The sequence below is a fragment of the Neophocaena asiaeorientalis genome, unplaced genomic scaffold, assembly GCF_003031525.2.
Source record: "Neophocaena asiaeorientalis asiaeorientalis breed wild unplaced genomic scaffold, Neophocaena_asiaeorientalis_V1.1 scaffold218, whole genome shotgun sequence".
In the NCBI taxonomy this organism is placed as follows: Eukaryota; Metazoa; Chordata; class Mammalia; order Artiodactyla; family Phocoenidae; genus Neophocaena; species Neophocaena asiaeorientalis.
Window position 1 is genome coordinate 7,903,863 of NW_020172818.1, and position 14,807 is coordinate 7,918,669.

Genomic DNA, 14,807 nt, shown 5'->3' on the forward strand with positions numbered 1-14,807 from the left:
ATTATAGCTAGTCCATGAGTCTTTATTAGAGTGTGCTTAGTCATTAACATTAATCCCCTCAGAGCTGTACTGTGGGATAGGGAGGAAAGTTTGGATGTTTTGGTCTATTAGTATCTTCCCTCGGATACATCAATGTATACATACATTATATATAACGTTATTATTACCGTGAGTTACTGTGTGCATTTGAAGCTTCCTAAGTAGCTTGTCTTACAGGTAACCTAAATTCATGGAGTTCCTATAAATAATTTGGGTTTCCAAATTAAAATATAAGAAACCTTTATTTCATTGCAAAATTTTTAAATTGCCTTCATTAGGTTTTCAGCTTTTGGACTAAAAAGAACATTGCTTTGCCATTCTTTCAGCTTATATTTATTTATGACCACTGGGCATTAGTGGGCTTTGGCAACTTAGAGTTTAAGAAGGCCTCCTAAATGCATGGACCTATCTCAGGAGAAAGAACTACTCTCTAAAAAGATGCTGCAGTGTAGTGGGAAGGGTACTAGACTCAGAATGAAATCATCTGAACTCATTTCTGGGTGTCAAGTTATTGAATCATGCTGAGTTTCAGGTTCCTGATGCATAGAATGAAGTTAACAATATCTACTGGCTGCTGGCAAAGGTTAAATAAGTAAGGTGTAACATGTGACAGCACTCAACGTACTATATGCACCCAAATGTTAGATGTGAATATAAAATTTAATGTTAGTATTTCTTATATTTTAACTTTTATTTTCTTACAGCATTGTGAAAAGGAAAAAGTATCTTCTTCAAAGGATTTGAAGCACATTCATGCAAAGAGTGAACCAAGTAAACCTGCTCGGAGACTTTCAGAGTCTTTGCATTCAGCTGATGAAAACAAAAATGAATCCAAAATAGAAAGGGAACATAAAAGACGGACCTCAACCCCTGTTGTGGTGGAAGGGGTTCAGGAAGAGACTGACATGAGAGATGGGAAGAGGCCAGTGGAACGGTCAGAAAGTGGCACAGAAGAACTCCAGAAACAGAAATGCACACTTAAAAATGAAAAGCATCTAAAGAAGGATGAGTCTGAAACACCATACTTGAGAAGCCTGCCTAAGAAAGAGACAAAATCCTCCAAGGACAAGCCTGAAAAAGAGAAAACTTTGTCAGAAGACAAACTGTCTACAAAACACAAGTATAAAGGTGACAGTACACATAAAACAGGTGATGAGACTGAGCTTCACTCTTCTGAGAAAGGCTTGAAAGTTGATGAAAATATTCAGAAGCCAAGTCAACAAACAAGGCTTTCTTCAGATGATAAAGCTGAACGAAAAAGTAAACATAGGAATGAAAGGAAATTATCAATTTTGGGCAAAGATGGTAAACCAGTTTCTGAATATATTATAAAAACTGATGAGAATGTTCGTAAAGAAAACAACAGAAAAGAGAGACACGGGTCAGCTGACAAAACTAAGGCAGAGCACAAATCAAGAAGATCAAGTGATTCTAAAATTCAGAAAGATTCTCTGAGTTCCAAGCAACATGGAAGCACCTTACAGAGAAGAAGTGAAAGTTACTCAGAGGATAAATGTGATACGGACTCGACTAATGTAGATAGTAATTCAAAAGCAGAAGACGTTGTTCACAAGGAGAAGCGAAGAACCAAGAGCTTGTTAGAAGAGAAACTTGTGTTAAAGTCTAAATCCAAAAGCCAAGGCAAACAGTTAAAAGCAGTTGAAACAGAATCACAAGAAAATGTCACGAAACAGGTGACCACTTCAAAACCAGATAAGGAGAAGAACACAGAAGAAAGTGACCCAGATAGGCTGCGGAAGTCTAGAGTTGAAGACAGACCTTCTGAGGAAAGTGGTATGGAACCTGCATCAGAGAGCACTGCCTCTTCAACACACGGTGCACAGAGAGAGTCCAGTCACAGAGCGAAGTTACCACTAGCAAAGGAGAAGCACAAGGGTGATAAAGAGTCAAGCTCTGCCAGACTTGAGAGAAAGTTATCAGATGGGCACAAAAGCAGGAGCTTAAAGCATAGTAGTAAGGACGTGAAAAAGAAGGAAGAGAATAAATCAGAGGATAAGGATGGTAAGGAAGTTGACAGCAGTCATGAAAAGTCCAGAGGAAACAGTTCAGTCGTGGAAAAGAAATTAAGCAGAAGGTTGTGTGAAAATCGAAGAGGAAGCTTATCCCAAGAAATGACCAAAGGAGAAGAAAAACCAGCAGCAAACCCTTTGGGCACTCCCAGTAGTTCCTCCCTTCAGAGACCCAAAAAAAGCAGTGATCCTGCCTTGATGCCCGAACAAGAGCCAATGGAAATTGACCTGGAGCCAGCCATGGAAAATGCATTGGAAGTACCAAAAACCCAAAACATCAGAAGCAGTAGTTCTCAGCAAGACATTGACTCAGAAAATATTACAAAACAAAAAACCACTACAGTTCTAAAGGATGAGTTACGAACTTCCATAGTAGATTCAAAAACAGCAGCTCCAGCCTGTAAATCAGGACGTGGAACAGGAACTGTTGGTAATTCTGAAAAGCACGCTGACCATAAAAGCACCCTGACCAAGAAAGTGCATCTCCAAGGTGCTGCGTCCAAACAGAATCCCGGGGAGAAAGAGCCCACTCAACAAGGAACTCATGAAATGAATGTAGACTCTGAAACAAGTCATCGATTGTTACCTCGTGCTCTGTCAGAAAGCGACAGGGCGCAAAAGAATTTGAAAAACACCACCAGACCCACTGAAGAACGTGTTGCTCAAGGAGATACTGCTCTTGAACATTCCACAAATGTAGACTCCTCCCTGTCATTAAGTTCTGTGACTGCTGTGCCTCAGAAACAATCTCATGATTCAGGTGTAACTCCTTCAGTTGACAAAAGAACTGTTTCAGAAGGTGGCACAGCCAGCACCTTGCTTGTGGACCACTCTGAAATCCCTAACCAAAGCTTGACTGTTAGGGAATCAGAAGTCCCTAGGACAAGTGACAGCAAAGAAGGTGATGCAGTTTCCACAGTAGATAAACCAGCAAAAGCAAGCATGGATAACAAAAGACACATTCCAGAAGGTTCCCAGGCCACTGTACTCCACAGCAAGCAAGGAAAAGTAAACATGCCTCTTGGTAGTGAGTTAACAGACATGACTATGGAAAATGAGAATGTTATCAAAGAAGGTGGTTCAATGGGCGTGGCTGGGAAAGGAAGTAACTTGAGTTCAAAGCAGACAATTAAGGCTTCTGTAGAAAATGGCCAAAAGGATGGCATTGCTGTTGATCAGGTGGTAGGTGTGAGTACAGAAAAAGATGCTAAAACTGTTGGATTTAAGCATAGTAGAGGCCCAGGTGAAATAGGAAACTTGTCAACTGATGCTGACAGAAGGAATGAAAACAGTGAGGTGGACACCAGTGCTGAAAGCAACACTGCATCCTCTGTTTTACACCAAAGGAGCCGGAAAGCTGAGACTGCAACAGCCAGGTCTGGTAGAGCAGAAAAGACTTCCATTGCCACCAGTACTGAAGGGAAGGACAGAGGTGTTCCCCTAAACCCAGTGAAGGCGGGGGATGCCACAACCACGTCTGCAGAGACAGCAGAGGGCAGGGTGGCCCTGCCTTGCACAAGCATCGAGGCGGATGAAGGCCTCACAATGGGTGTGCACTCCAGAAAGCACTGTCTTCACGTTGGGCTGGAAGCCAGGGAAGGCACCATCTTTGCTGCAGCAGAGGAGGGTGGAGGCATTGTCACAGAAGGATTTGCTGAAAGTGAAACTTTCCTCACAAGCACCAAGGAAGGAGAAAGTGGGGAGTGTGCTGTGGCCGAGCCAGAAGAAAGAGTGGCTGACCCAGTGACGGCTCCCATGGGGACCACCAAAGACGACGTCAATAGCGCAGCACCTGAAGAGAAGGATGATGCTGTGACCAGTGCAGGCTCCGAGGGGAAGTGTGAGGGTTCTTCAAGTGGGGACTCAGGACTCGTGGAGGGAGCTGTTACTTTTATTAGCGAGGTTGAAAGTGATGGAGCGGTAACAAGTGCCGGCACAGAAATCAGAGAGGGGTCCCTAAGCAGTGAAGAGGTGGATGGATTCCGGAGAAATATGATGAGAATGGGCCCCAAGAAGGAAACTGAGGGGACTGTGACGTGTACAGGAGCAGAACGGAGAAGTGATAGCTTCATCATGTGCTCAGTAGCTGGTGCAGGGCCACAGGAGGAGCGGAGGGTTACAGGGGCCCCTGAGGTCCCAGTAGACAATGACACGTCAGCAGGAGCCAGTCCCACCCAGGAGGGAGGTGGGTCTGTGAATGACGGCCCAGAAGGTGAAAGCGCGGTCACCAGCACAGGGATAACAGAGGAAGATGGGGAGGGGCCGGCAAGTTGCACAGGTTCAGAAGAGAGCAGCGAAGGCTTTGCTCTAAGTTCCGAATCAGAAGAAAATGGAGAGAGTGCAATGGACAGCACAGTTGCCAAAGACATCACCAACATACCATTAGTCGCTGCTGGTCCATGCGATGACGAAGACATCGTGACCAGCACAGGCGCGAAGGAGGAAGATGACGAAGGGGAGGGTGTTGTGACCAGTACTGGAAGAGGAAATGAGATCGGGCACGCATCAACATGCACAGGGATTGAAGAAGAAGGTGAAGGGGTGTCCATTTGTGAAAGTGCAGAAGAAGGGGATGGTCGGATTGGCACTGCAGTGGGGCATGTAGAAGCCGAGGCCGGGGCTGCCATCCCGAATGCAAATGAGAGTAATGTTGATAGCATGAGTGGTGCCAAGAAGGACATTAAAGATGCAGAGATCTGCTCCAGTGCCAAAGGGATTGTGGAAAGCAGCGTGACCAGCGCAGCTGCAGGAAAGGGCGAAGTGGCTGCAGTTCGTGAAGGTTGCGAGGGTCCCATGACTAGTGCAGCTTCAGATCACAGTGACAGTCAGCTCACCAGAAAAGAAAACGTCAACGATACCACTATTTCCACTGGCCTGGTGGGGGGCAGTTATGAGGCTCTTGTATCTGGTGCAGTCCCAGAATACAAGGCTCATCACACGTCACCAGGTGAAAAAGCAGATGAAGGTATCATCACTTCTGTGGAAAATGAAGACTGTGACGGCCTTGTGGCTGCTAAAGCCAGTGTCAGTATTACGAACCTGGCTTGTTTAGCCAGCGGTAAAAGTCAAGGCAAAGGCTTGATGATTTCTACCAGTACAACAAATGATTTCACCCTGCAGCTAAACACAATGGTAAGTATGGAAGAAGGTCGTTCAGGTGCCCCAAGAACTGAAGAAAGTGTGGAAGGCCCCAGAGTGAACGTGGAAGAATTTGAGGTCCCCATGCCCAGCGCGGTGTCGAGCGATGAGAGCCAACTCCCAGCTGCTAGAAACGAGGAGAAAGACGAGTGTGCCATGATTTCCACAAGCATAGGGGAGGAGTTCGAAGTGCCCATTTCCAGTGCAACAACCATCCAAGGTGCCGAGAGTCAGCAGCCAGTTGTAGCAGTTGAAGAAAGAGCTAAAGGGCCAGTCTTGGTGAGCGCTGATGACTTTGATGTGCCCATGCCCAGCGCACCTGCAGAAGTCGAGAGCCCCCTCGCTTCAACCAGCAAGGAGGAGAAAGATGAGTGTGCCCTCATTTCCACCAGCATCGCAGAAGAGTGCGAGGCCTCCATTTGTGGTGTGGCTGTGGGAAGGGAACATGAGCGATCCATCCTGGGCATGGAAGAGAAAGATGGGAGTGCCATCATATCAACAAGCTCAGTAGAAGACTGCGAGGGCCCAGTGTCCAGTGCTGCCCCTCAGGACGAAGTCCATCCCTTGGTCACACCAGCAGAGGAGACAAGTGACACCGCCATGATTTCCACCAGCACCTCAGAAGGACGTGAGGCAGTCATGGTGGGTGCCGTCCCACAGGATGAAGATCAGCTCGCCATTGCGGGAACAGAGGACTTGAGCGATGCCGCCATCATCTCCACCAGCACAGCCGAATGTGTGCTGGCCGCCACTGGCCTAGACAGGCATGAAGAGAGTCAGCTGACTGCAGGCAGCCCTGAAGGAAAAGATGACCTGTTAGCCTCGAAGATGAGCAAGGCTGAGGCCCCTCTGCCCAGCCTAATTGCTGAGGACAACTGTCAGTATCCTGGGCCATCCACAGGAGAAAAAGAAGTGGGCCCCGTGGTGGCAGTGGGCACCAGGGAAGGGCACAACAGGGTGTCGGTCAGCGTGCTCTCTGCAGGTGCTGGGTGTGCACCAGAGACACTGAAGTCTGGCAAGGACTGTGCAGGCAAAGTTCAGAGAGAAGATGAAAGCCCTGAGGCAGGGACGTCGGGGGACAGCACTCCAGGCAGGTGTCCGGCAGGGGTTAGTGTGGACTTGCCTCTCGACCCTCGAGGAGCAGAACAGGCAGCCAACGACTCCTCCGTCAGGCTGCTCTGTTTGACAGCCGTACATACTGGTGCTAAAAAATCTGATGATCAGCAGGGGCCTGAGGGCAACTTGAAAACCACCACTGAGTGTATTAATGGCCAAGAATCAGAAGTTGCTCCGTCTCACATGACAGTCCTTCCTGCTGCCTACGCTGTAGCTCTCTCGGCTCCTAAGTGCAAGCAGGACTTGACTATCAGGAGTGATCGCAGTGGCAAGTGGAGCGCTCCAGCGCCTGCTGAGAAAACAGGAGATGGTAGCAGCATGACCGTGTCCTTCCAGGAAGAAGGAGGCCTTGAAGTCACTGTTTCTTCTGAAGAGAATTTGCGTAACATAGGTGAGAATCTCCTAAGTGCACATTGTTGCATTTTACAAAGATAATTGTGTGTAGAGGACATTTAAGACAATCTTCCAAAAGATGGTTTGGATTCTAGAACGTTACAAAATAGCTCTCATCCAACTTGAAGGTCAAGCTTCTCTAAAATTGTGTTTAAAAGCTTAAAGCCTTAGACCTGCTTCTCATGTGCGATGAGGCCAGAGGCTGAGAGCCAGGTCATCAGCTGGCCAAGTGTTGTCTGCAGGACTGTTGCAAGTTACTAAACCTCTTGGACCTTCAGGTTTCTTATCAATCAAAATGAAGATCCCTCACAACAACGTATGAAATTAGTGTATTTTTTATCACCCTCATTTTACAAATGAGGAAAAAGATTCAGAGAGTTTAAATAACTTGCATAGTACTCAGGTGCCTCTTAGAAAAAAAAAATTACTTCAGAGCCTCAGTTTTCTGTTGTATAAAAAGGAGATAATAGTACAGAAACAAGCATCCTTCTAACCCTTATCTGACTTACAGACTTGAACTATGTGTCAGTTCAGTCTAGCTGGCTACTTCTAATGGAGGGAGCACATTATTGTTTTTAATGGAGTTTATTGTTCATATAAATGAGTTAGTTTCTGGTTTAGAATTGTTTGAAAAGGAAAAGCATTCCTTCCTGGTAGATTTCAGAGAGTGCTGGTCTTGTTAGAAACAGTTGGTAACTTTCAAAGGTGTAAGCTTTAAGCTTGGTCATTCATACACTCCCACTTCAGACACATTACACCAGGTACCACTGTGGATTCAAAGATAAATAGTCAAGATGGGAAAATAGCTGTGAATCTAGCCATGTATTGTACATAGGCCGTGACTCTGCAGTGTGACAGGTGCTTAGAATAGGGTTAACCACAGAATGCTGCAAGAACTCAGAGGGGGCACATGGGCTGGACTTGAAGGGATCAGGGATGTTGTCTTCCTTTCTACTCTGATTGTATAAATTGTAGCATCCTGGACATTTTAACTGGAATAGACCTTAGATACCATATAAATGCAGCCTCCAGAGGCTGAGGCCAGTAGGTTTAGTCCTGTTCATTATAGGGACTTAGGAGACATTAAGAAATAGGGACTTACATAGGAGACATTAAGAAATGTCCCAAGGGTTGAAATAAGTGACTTTAAAATTTTCCATTGATTTTAGCTTAGGGTAAATTGAACACTCTGGAAGTTTTTTTATGGCTCAACCATTGCTACAGTCTATTATTCCTCCTGCCTCTCCCCTTTTCTTCCCCCTGAAGGAACAGAAATAGGGCTTTTAGCAAAGGCAAGCTTGCAGCCTCTTGGAGAAAGGAAGGGTTTTCTTTGGAGGCTTACATGTGGGCAGGTGAGAGAAACTGGAAGTCACAGGACAGAAGAGAGAAGGAAAGAAATGACCAAGACAGGGATAGGTTTGAGTCTCTAGCAGAGAAAATTCTGTTCTCTTTTTATCCACTTCACAGTTTTTAACTTTATGTTCAACTTTGCTGTGTCAGCATGAAGCAAGTACAGTGAGTCTATTCACAAATCACCTTCTTTATTGGGAATATACCACAGTGGCCTAGAATATTTTCTTTTAGGGACAAACTTGATGTAGATGACTATAGAAAAATTCTTGGAAATAAGATGTCCTCACAAATAATATTGTTTCATTCTTTGTGGGCAGCCATCTTAACAGCAAGAAAACATTTTCACACACCCCCTCCACCAAAAATGAGTAAATGACCCCTTGCCTTTCATCTGAGAATTTTCATATATATTCCTTTTTACTGTTTTCTATTGATAGCAGAGGAAGAGGGCATGGCATACTAGATAACAACATTCTGTTACCTTTTGATTCAGGATGTATTTTGCAAGCAAATTCTTAAGTTGATTTAGTGCTTTGAATTTCATTAGGCACGGAAGAGTCTCCATTGAATGATTTGGGAGGATTGGGACTGAAAGCCAACTTGAAAACTGAGGTATGGCTGGTAATTCAGTTATGCTGAACTGTCAGTGGTGTAAGTACCTTTTCACCATATATAGACATATGTACACTCGAGCAGAATATAGTTCCTGTATTCTGTATAGCTATACAAGCAGAGTATAGCTTCTCATTGTACTTAAGACATTTAAGTTTCGTTATTGTCACATCCTGTAGGGGAAAAGCTAAGAACCTCAGTACCTCAGTTAATAGTGCCATCATCAATTCCATCTACTCAAGCCAGGAACCCAAGAGTCACCCTCAGTCACCCCACATTCAGTCCATTTCCAAAATATAACTTGAATCCATCTATTTCTATTTCTATAGCTGCCACATAATCTAAGCCACTACTTCAGTAGTGTCCCCATTGGACTTTCTTCCTCTCCGGTCCCTCCTCTAGTCTTCACACAGCCCTGAGAGCTATCTTGAAAAACATAAATTAGGTCATGTCATTGCTCTGCTTGAAATTTCCAGTGGCTTCCCATCATACTTAGAATAAAATCTAGTTTGGGGGGTGTTTTTTTGTTTTTGTTTATCACAGCGGACACTGCAGTGGTTCAGGGTGAGCTGTGGTGAGACTTGAGCCTCTTGAGGAAGTGGGGCAGATCAGGAAAGGCCTTGTGTGTTGTACTCTTTTACTTTAAAGCAGTAGGAGAGCCATTGATGGATGAAATTAGTTTTATCATATTTTATTTTATTTTACTTTTTTGTTTCTGAAGGTTGACAGTATTCATTTTTAAATTTCACAAACTTGAAAGTAGACTTTTATATTGTCACAGGATATTGGGTGTTTTGTTTAATTCACTTGAGGTGAATTAAACTTACCTTCTTATTTCAAAAACCTCATTTAACTTATTTGTTATGGTGCTTTGGACTTTTTAGGTATTTGTGCCATCAGAGGAAGAGAAAAATCATGAAATTCCAGCACCACCAGAAAGTCCAAGTGGGAGAAAGCTGAGTGGAGTCGGTAAACTCCTTTTAGTGGTTGTTCACATTACTTTTTCCTTGCATGTGGTTTTATCTTTTATTGCCTCATAAAATTAATAGCTAACTTGTAATAAAACATTGACAGGCTATATGGATTTACCTCTCACTTTTTAACATAGGTTAGAGGGAACTCTTTACTATTTCATTTTTAACTTATACTTTTTCTCATGAAGTATCAGTATTATGTCAATCAATATTATGTAAGGTAATTGTTTAAAACCAATGTCTCCAAATAATTGTGGTCAAACAAGTTGCTTTGGAGCAAACCCTTGTTCAGGCTCACAGATGTGTCAGTGTGGCCCTCCATGTCCTTTCAGGTGCTATCACAGTTCACTTCCAAAAGTCTAGTCTCCGGCCCCTGTTCCCACTTCTTTTAACCTCGCGCTCATGGCTCCTGGGCTCTGGCAGTTGCCCAGTTACTGAAGCTACTTCCCGTTTGCATAGCCTCTTCTCAGTCTCTCTGTGCAGTAGTATTCGGTGTCCACTAAGTATTTTTTAGGGGAGAGCCTCAGTGTCAGACAGGATTAGGACAGCGGCTCTCAAACACTTTGGTGTCAGGACCACTTTACACTTTACACTTTACAAATGACTTCATCTAAATCTGATTACCTCCCAAAGACCCTAACTCCAATACCGTCACATTGGGGATTAGGATTTCAGTATATGGGGTGGGTGGCAATATATTCTATGTGAGGGGGACAGAAACATCCAGTCCATAGCATTCAAAAAACTGAAAAAGTTCAGGTAAAGCATGATCCAGGAGCAAAGACACAGCTTGCAAAGGCCCAATTTCTTATCTTCTCCTTTAGCCCCCAGCAGAAGTAATCACTTTCTCATTCTTGGTCTTTAGGAAGATATCCTTGTGCTGTCATTCATGGCTGAAATCCTGAGACTTACTCTGATTCAGTTTAGGTACCTGAATTATATTGTTCTATCATTTTTTTTAACTCAGCCATATATTGTGGGCAGCCTTCATTGTCACTGTATACAGATCAACTTCATTTGTTTTAATAGTGGTCTGTAATGCATTTTCCCATTTGTTATTAGATATTTTAGTGGTCTCCAGATTTTGTAGTTTTTACTAGCTGCAGTGAGCTTCCATATGCATGTAACCATGCATTTCCCTAAGTGTTTTCATAAGAGTGAGTTGAGAGGTCAAAGAATATGTAAGTTTTGTATTTTCATTTCAAGCACTTGATACTCCCCCTAATTTGGAGGCAAATATTGAAGGATGAGTAGGTGTATATTCAGTGGACAAGGCAAAGAGAAAGGCAGTGTGTATAAATCCTCACCCGGAACTATCAGGGGCAGTCAGGGTGGGGACCTTCCAAGGCACAACCATCTGAAAGGGCAGCCTTCAAAGTATGTGACCTCAGAAGCCTTATAAGCAAAAGTACCAGGCAGTCCTGGAAGACCACCCCAAGACCTGGTAAGCCATTCATGCTCACATGTTAAAACCCTAACGATGACTAATCTATCCAAAACTTGGACAGATGTATTAATTAAAATTTGTATGTATGTGTTATAATACAAATAATTAATATCCCATTTGTTAATTGTCAAGAAGGTAACATTTTTGGATTCTGAAGTCCTTTGTCCCCACAGTTATATTTCAGGTTACTTTACTGTGTTTAGGTACGGTTCAATAAGAGATCTACTTATGTAAAAGGAAGTTGTTTTTAAAAGAAAAATGTGTGTTCTGTCATTGTTGAGTAGAAACAGTAGACCTTGTACTTCAAGTTTCCAAAGAATATAAATAGACCATTGCCGTTTGAAGGGATAGGATCTAACTTTTCATTTGATGGCGTTATTTTTAAATGAACCAGTGTTACACTGTCGCTTAACAGTTACAGCAAAGGCCTTCCTTCCACCGTCCTTCTAAGCTTCAGATCACCGACATGGCTACATCACTATAGTGATTTAATGGATCACTGCCATTACTGTAAAAATGCAGGCAACATTGTTTTTCTGATAGTAGGACAGAACACGGATTGTATATTTCACAAAAGCAGCTAGGCCACTTAGCGACATATTCCGACTTAACTAAAAAGCTCTAAATTTGTTTCTCTGTGGTTCAGAAACAACATTCAGTTTTCTTATTTCTCATTTTTATTTTTGAACAGCTGAACTACAGAGGGAGCCTTTGTTGGTGATTGAATCACTAAATGTAAGTCACTGTAATGGTTAGAGTTTTGTTGTTATCAGTTGGGGTTGCTTTGATTTGGGGTTTTGAGAGCGATTACATTTAGGGGAGGGGCTGGCTGTGCATTTCTTTAGAAGACAGGACGTGCTCTCCATTCAAGTTCAACCTACTGACACCTTCAGTTCCATGTTCAGTTATATCCACTGATGTCAGGAAATTTAGTTGTTTTTCTCAGAAAAAAGGAGTCACTCAATTCAGCTGCACTGTGTTCTAGTGGCTGTTTAGGCCATGTCATGGAAATAGAAGGTGGCCCAGATCCCTCAGACTAGGGAACTCCCCTGGTAATCCTAATGAAATCCTTCAAAGAGCTAGGAGCTTTCTATTTTTTTTATTCCTATAATGGGATTGCAAATTGGACTGTGATGTCTTAAATTATCCTGGTGCTGTAGACCAAACCGACTTTATTTTAAAAACTAAAGTTCACTTTATGTCTTTAGAAACCTTTTGTGAAGATACTAAACTATAATTGCTATATATACATATTTTTTCCCAGCTGTGGCTCTCATAATCCCTTTTGTGCTTGAAAGAGTTGGGTTTTTGTTTGCTTTTTTTTTCTTTCTTAGTGCATAGGGAAGTGAACATTTTGTAAAATGCTTGCAAATCACAGACAGCTACATTTTTTCCAGTGCCCCTAGAGGACTCAGAAGAGCTTTGCTTCCTACCAGACAACTATGGCATCAGAGGGCTTACCTCACCCTGTTGAGACATCCCAGTCTGTATCTAGAAGCTCACACACGGTCTACTGAGTAAAAGGAAGAGAAAAGCCCCACTTGGTTCTGTTCAGGTTTACCCTCCAGGAGTTAAAAGGATTCTAAATGTGGCTGAAACCTCCAGAGCTCCCCAGCATCCTACCTTGTTTCCCCGAATCCCCCAGCTGGCTTTTTCCCATCTAAGCACAGCTGCCCTTTCCAAATATGAAATTCTGTAGCTAGGATTTAGAATGTTGTAGGATATTCTAAGACTTCCTCTCTGTGTTTAAAAAAAAAAAAAAGTACAGTTGACAAGATTTCCCAGAGGGAAACCTTATGACAGAATGACAGAATCCCTCAACATTTTTTAGTAAAGAAAATCTTCAGGGATTGTTGGATGGGAAGAGAATTCATAGAATTCGGAAATTTTTTCTCTCTTATTTCTTACTCTTTTGCCATAACCATTTTAAAGACAAGGAGAGTAAACACAGTGGGATGCTAATTTGTTAAACTGAAACTTCTTCAAAAGGAAAATGCCCTATGCTCTTGAGCTTGTGGGTGAAATTTATTAAAAAAACACGGACTCCAGTTCCTTTAAGCGTTCCCACAAACGGCCAGATTATTTTCTAGATATTCAAGATTTGTGTGAGATTATCCATAAGTAACTTTTTCTGTTGCGTGTTTAGGTCGAAAATTCAGGCTCAAAAACAAATGAAATTCATAGCAAATCTCAAAGCAAAGAAGGTAAGTTAGTGTATTTCATAGTAGTAATTTTAATATTATAGTTATCATTTGTTGAGTGCCTTCTGTGTGACATGCCCTGTGCTAATTATAATTAGTTTGCAAATTTTCACTCATCTAATTTATATGATCCATTACAATGAGCATTAACAGCATCACATCTGTAGTTGAGGAAACTGAGGCATGGAGTGGTCCAGTGTCTCATTCAAGGCCGCATAGCTTGTAAGTGGTGCCTTGCCTTAAATAGCTACTAGAACTTTGCCAGGAACCTCACAGTAGATTTATCCAATGTGGATACAAAATGTATAGACCCCAGTGGTTTGTATCATAGGAGAGGCTCTGTGCTAAGTACTTAACTGTTGATTTCTGACAAGCAATCTCAATTTGGTAGCAGATCAGAGACATCACATTTATGAGGCTCATCGCCCAGGGGTCAGACCTCATTGCACGCAACCTGCAGAGACTGCCAACCCCAGAGGAATAATTCTCTTCTCAAAACAAAATGTAGAATTTTGTTGATTCCTACTGATTTTGTTGATTCCCTATTCCAAGAATGGGGAAAGAGGTCTTAATCCCCTATACAGTTATTTTTATAACAAGTTATACCATATTTCAAACCAAAGTAAAGTGGCAATAATTATAAACACCCATGTATCCATCACCTAGTTTTGTCATATCTTAAAATGCAGTATATTTGCTTCATAACTTTTTTAAAAAAATTGTACAGATATATTTGAATCCATATTATACACCCCCCTCCCCAATCCCAATCTCTTTTTTGTCATGTTGACATGTATAATTCTAGTTACTTTACTTCAGTTGCTCTTTAGTATTCCATGGTGTGAATATACCACAGTTACTATTTTGCTTCTTTTGTTAGTGGACATTGAGGTTTTTTGCAACTTGTCCCAATTACAAAGAGAGCTACCATGCATGATCTATTGTTTTCCTTGGACACTTGTTCATACTGTGCTGATACAGGAGCTGGGGGGAGAAATGGCTTTGACATTTACCATGTAAATTCCAGTGATTCTCTTCCCTCCTTCAACTCCATTTACTCAAGTCTAGAAATGGAAATCATGGAACTTACCTGACATAGTTTTTGTGAGGATCCCACCACAGTCATTTGTAAAGTATTCTTTCTTCTTTTCCTTCCCCCTTCCACACACACCCCTAAAATAAGTATTGGAGTGAATACTTAAGGTGGGGTTTTGTTTTTTTTCTTTTTTCTTTTGTATTTATTACTCAGAGACATCCAATAGTGGAAAAGACAACACAGAAGCCGTAAGAAGTCATAGTGTTGAAACAAATCCTAAAGAGGTGGGTTTTCATAAGAAACTCAAGTATTTCATGTTTTATGCATAGTGCTTTCTCCTGTGCATAAAGGCTTTTACCTCTTTGTGTATATAAGAAATTAAATGTACGTATTAAGATTTCTCCATATCACTGTTACTTCTTTATGTTCTTGTAAGGTTTAGGTAATTTGGCAGGTCCCAGGATTATT

At 42.4% G+C, this 14,807-nt stretch overlaps 1 protein-coding gene across 3 annotated transcripts in view; it reads left to right on the forward strand.

Moving 5' to 3' along the window:
• Nucleotides 1-14,807, forward strand: part of BOD1L1 (biorientation of chromosomes in cell division 1 like 1) — a 49,742-nt gene that overhangs the window by 19,253 nt on the left and 15,682 nt on the right. For all 3 annotated transcript variants that reach the window (XR_003002816.1, XR_003002817.1, XM_024741760.1), the window contains exons 9-14: nt 744-6,714; nt 8,617-8,681; nt 9,566-9,650; nt 11,794-11,837; nt 13,249-13,306; nt 14,553-14,623. Coding sequence is in view for 1 of the 3 variants with exons in the window: in XM_024741760.1 (XP_024597528.1) it covers nt 744-6,714; nt 8,617-8,681; nt 9,566-9,650; nt 11,794-11,837; nt 13,249-13,306; nt 14,553-14,623 (6,294 nt within the window). In the remaining 2 variants the exon portion in view is untranslated. The remainder of the gene's footprint in view (nt 1-743; nt 6,715-8,616; nt 8,682-9,565; nt 9,651-11,793; nt 11,838-13,248; nt 13,307-14,552; nt 14,624-14,807) is intronic.